Source organism: Cebidichthys violaceus, unplaced genomic scaffold (assembly GCF_023349555.1).
Source record: "Cebidichthys violaceus isolate CVI_PGR_0920_01 unplaced genomic scaffold, fCebVio1.0.p SCAF_36, whole genome shotgun sequence".
NCBI lineage: Eukaryota > Metazoa > Chordata > Actinopteri > Perciformes > Stichaeidae > Cebidichthys > Cebidichthys violaceus.
In genome coordinates, this window is record NW_027176550.1 from 2157329 (window position 1) to 2162211 (window position 4883).

The window sequence follows — 4883 nt, forward strand, 5'->3', positions numbered from 1 at the left end:
CTTGTAAACATCAGTGGTTTTGCTTTCTTTTTGTGTCGGAAGTGATGAAAATATCGTCTTTATCTGAAACAGACAATCTGCCTTTGTTTCCCTAAATTAAGGAACAGAACACAATATACAAGAAGTGGAGGAAATCTCTTTATTAATCGTAACAATTTTAATATTGTACAAAAAGTGATTTTGCTATGACTCCTTTTTATATACATATTATATGAAGGAAGTCAAATTGTCTTAAAGTTAGATACATTCATTTGATATGGTTCTTTCATTGTATAATTAAAGCATTGCAACAATAACACATTGCAAAAACAAGCAGGTACCTCAACTGATACCTAAACTTTGTAAAACTGGTTCCAGTGTCTGAAACAAATACATTCTTCTCATGTTGCATGAAGCAAACATCTGAGTACTGATGTGATTTGGCCTCTCAGTGTTGAAGCTTAAGCAGAAAAGGCACCTTAACAGCATAATACCACATAATGTGCTCTGATCTTATTTATAAGACAGTAAATGATTATAAAGCAAAAACACATATGGAATCATTGGAAGTGGCAGAAAATGGCGTTTCTAGTATTAGGTAGTTAAGTATTTCTATCTTACAATTATTCTTAATGAAGTGTATTACTGAGTGACATTATGTATTGAGACAAGCCTCATAGTCACAAATGATATATAAATCCAATCAATCTGTTCACTGACCGCTATCTACACAACCCTACTTTCCTCCACATCATAAGACTCATCTTTTGTTTCTTGATCTCCCTCTCTGGATAGAATGGCGTCTCCAGGACATCTTTGTCTGTCTCTGATGTCAGCAGACCTTTGCTCAGGAAGTCACAGATCTTCTGCCATGAGTCCATCTCTGAGCACCAAAGTGTGGCTCTGGCTCTGATTAACTGTGAGACTTCAGTCTCGCTGCCTTTGGCCAGACTGATGCTGTCTTTACAGATGAAGAAGACATCCATGCCAATGAAGAGAGCATTGAGCCCGATGAAACCGGCCCTGGCCGATTTGGAGAGGGCAAGAGGCCCTTTGACTGCTGCCTGACCAATATCTGGGATCTCTGCTGCTACCCTGGGAGCGTTACGCAACACTTTCACTTCCTGCACGGCCACTCTGCCAGCACCTACAACCAGCGCTTCACTTTCTACCACCTTCATAGCTGAGGCCGCATCAACAATCGAATCAATACCTTTACCAATAATACCAGCTTTACAAAGCACCTTGCCTACTCCCAGAGCCACATCTATCGGGTCGGTTTCCCTTTTGGTGACCTCTTCCAGACAACCCTGGAGAATCTGCACATCCTCCATGAAGTTCTGGAAGATCTCACTGGCTTTCTTTTGATGTTTACGGTTCACACCAATCTCTGTGGCAGTGGTGACCGCACTGTTGACTCCGCTGGTAATTCCCATCCCCACCCCAGTCATTGTCAGAACTAGAGACACTCCAGCTGTTACAGGAATTAATGCCAAACCAACGATGGACAGCACACCTCCAACTGCCCCCACTGAGCTGCCTGCCACACTGGAGATCTTTGCCCCCTTGTTCATCCTGTCCAGCTGAACAGCGTTCTCCTCCAGGTCTTTCAGAAAATCCAACATCCTCTTCTGTCGCATTTCGAACTCAGTCATGAAGTCAGAATGTTCTCCCTGAAACAAGAACACCGTCCGGAAGTTCTGGTTCATTCTGATGAAGAGAACAGAAGAAATGAAGAAAGACTAAATAAGACGACTCATCTCAGAAGGTTAGCATGTTACTTTACAATTCAGTATGACATTTTTTTTTTATGATCTGGTTCATTTTGAAAGAAACATTACGAGGCGACAAGAATCAATAAAATCAACATAAAGAAATAAGAAGTGGCTACAATCTCAAGAAATAAATGACAAATTATAATGAAGCGTTAACTCCTGCCAGACAAGAACCATAACCCAAATATTCTTTCATTTCTGAGTCATTATAGAAATCATGGAAAATCTTTATTTTGTCATTTAAGTGATGAATTAAAATAATTTTGCCTCTAATCTTCTTTAGTTGCAGTAAATTGAGTCTACAGTAATGCTGCAGTTTATCAAGCTCCTATTCGACTTTGTGTTTTTCTTGTTTTATTTTCCTATTTATCTTTGAACAAAAATACAATATGAAGTTAAAACTGTAGGCTCAGGCACTGAATGGCCATATCATAGTAGCAGTAAGATAGGTTTTTATTTTCGTTTACGTGAGGCCATCTAGAAGTGTAGCAGTTATTGCTATTATTTTATTTTAGTTAACTGAGCCAACATAACGTATAACTCAGTAAGTAGACATAGTGTTGAAATGTGGAAATAGACAACATGTGTGAATGTATTATTGACAGTATTTTTCAGTCTTTTTCACATGAGATACAGTAGAACAATGTATAACTGACGTCAAATAGATTTGTTCTGCATATGGTGAATGAATTCATTCTGCTGAGCAAGGCTAAAGGAACAGGAGTGAATTTGCCCGTTCTCTTTTATTTGTCCATTTATTTGCAGAAACTATCATCTGTGTATTTGGTACCAGTTGGTACCTGTAACACTTACCTGATTTCATCCAGCTCATTAATGTGACAAAGCATCCTTTGGACGTCATCTTCAGACAAATCCACATCGAGGTCCACCAGGGTTTTGTCGTTCATCTCCATGCAAAAGTCACTGAGGGAGCTGTACAAGACACGCATACATTTTTTATAATAGAGGTTTATTTTGCAAAATGTGCACATTATTTTGAAATGTGTCTTTACCTTTTCTTTAACATCCCACAGATCTTCTGGGTGGTCTGAATGTATTCGTTCAGCTGATATGACAGCACTTCCACATTCTGAAGTTTGGGAAGGAAGAAGACACTTGCATCTCTTTTAAACTCCAGGAGGAGAGGGCAGATCATCCGTGCAAAAAAGATGACAGCCTGAACATGTTCAGGTCTGATCCCTTCTGGCAGATGTAACACCGGGTTCTCCATCGTGAACACATGAAGTGAGGTGACCGCCAGATTCTCCACTGCATCCAGGAAGCAGTGGAGCTCCTGCAGACCTCCCAGAGTGTCCTTCAGCACAGCAGCCAGCTCACTCTGCAGCTCTGCACGCCTGCTGTCTGCAGTCACCTGGGTTACCTTGCTCCTCATGTATTCAGAAAAAGCTTTCCATTTTTTCTCTGACTTGGTGACATGGTCGACGCTTAGGTTGATTTTGTCAGCCCTTTCTTTGATGTCTATCATCATGTGCAACTCTGTCTCCCTCCCACGCATCCATTTTTGGCTCCTCTCACAGAATTCCCTCACTGTGTCGATGTAGATGAGGGTATCTCCGGTGTAGCAGCACAAGGCCTCCTGAAGCTCCTTTCTGAAACACAAAACATCTTCCAGTTTGTGAAAGTTCAAAACTAATTCAAACTAAACTGTTGCTGTGGAGCTTCAGGAAGCTTTGGACAGGAGTCAGACAGACACTCTTCTCCAGAGTGAACTAAATACTGAAGCTGAGCTGCAGTTTTTGAACCAACAGCAGCATTGAGAGTTGCTTCACCTGCACAACATCACTGAAAGAGACACCAAACAACTACAAAGAGACACTAAATGACCTCAAAGAGATTCAGAGACACAAAACAGCTACAAAAGAGACAAAAACTACAGAGAGACACAAAATGATTACAAAGAGATTCAGACACACAAAACAACCACAGAGAGGCAAAAGACAAGAAAATGACCAAAAATGACTACAAAGAGATGCAGACTCACAAAACTTCTACAAAGTAAATTACAAACATAAAAGGCTAAAAGGAGAATACTGGATTTACCATAAACTATTTGTCACACAATACTTAATCATGCATGTATTTATTAATGACTAAAAAAGCCCACTTATACATACCTACACTGTCAGTATTCTAGTTCCCAACCTGGGGGTCAGGACCCCTCCAATGCATCCAAAGTAAATTCTGAGGAGTTGTGAGATGATCGGATGGAAAAGAGGAAAGAATACTAACCAGAACACAAATCATTATCAATGTGTTTAATAATGACTTCCTGTTTTCATAAAACTTAATTTTGCATGTAGAGTATATATTTTCAATTCTGTTTTAGCGTATCCTTTATTGTCATTAATCTAATTATATATTAATGGAAGACACCTACAGAGACATAGAGAGAATACCAAATTTCACCCATCACAACGCAAGAAACACAAAAATCTGTGGTTTTAAGGTAAATATAAAAAATATATGAATACAATGAAAAACAAAATCTTTACAAGCTGAAAAAATTAGACCTTATTTTAAACATAACTTTATGTTTAACTGTGAAAAGAATCTTCAAATATTCAAATTTACCTTTTCCCCGACATTTGTCTACAACTCCTTGTGGTTTCAGATAATACCTGTGGAGACAAAAGGTTAAAGAAAATGAGATGAAACAAACTGAATTACTATTAAATAGCACTGGGTAACCAAGCTTCAAAATGTGTCCACACCCACTGATAAACCACACCCACCTCTGTCTTTAAGTTATTCAATGCAAGGCAGAACTTTGTTCATATCATTATTATTGAAACTTGATTTTCAGATAAAAAAACAAAAGTACAAAACAAAAACAAAAACAAAAAGTTCAAAAATGTTTCGGTTACATTAAACGTTGGTCTGTGTCAACGCTTCATCTGATATCTGCACTGGAGACTTATAATCCTAGAATGTCAGATTACTGTTGCTGCTTCTTTCCCGAAGGGCGACAGCCGCTGCCGTGAAGGAGGCAAAGCAGCGGGTGTGGGAGGAGTTCGGAGTAGCCATGGAGAAGGACTATCGGTCGGCACCAAGGTGTTTCTGGAAAACCATCCAGAACCTCAGGAGGGGTAAACGGGGAAACATCCAAGC

The 4883-nt window shown here is 39.4% G+C and overlaps 1 protein-coding gene across 1 annotated transcript; it reads right to left on the bottom strand.

The window, feature by feature from the left end:
• Positions 1-568: 568 nt before the first annotated feature.
• Positions 569-4413, bottom strand: LOC137884082 (uncharacterized). The gene is made up of 4 exons (XM_068725770.1): positions 4347-4413; positions 2768-3364; positions 2568-2687; positions 569-1689 (listed from the first exon to the last, which is right to left on the bottom strand). Exons 1-4 carry the CDS (start codon positions 4358-4360, stop codon positions 702-704), a joined length of 1719 nt encoding a protein of 572 aa, XP_068581871.1. The 5' UTR covers positions 4361-4413; the 3' UTR covers positions 569-701.
• Positions 4414-4883: the final 470 nt, after the last annotated feature.

Bases quoted from the DNA above. Each gene is read 5' to 3' on its own strand.
- LOC137884082 (XM_068725770.1), bottom strand. The intron at 2,688-2,767 runs GTAAAGACACAT...TGTCTTGTACAG, and splicing joins TGTGGGATGTTAAAGAAAAG to CTCCCTCAGTGACTTTTGCA. The intron at 1,690-2,567 runs GTAAGTGTTACA...TCTCTTCATCAG, and splicing joins AATGAGCTGGATGAAATCAG to AATGAACCAGAACTTCCGGA.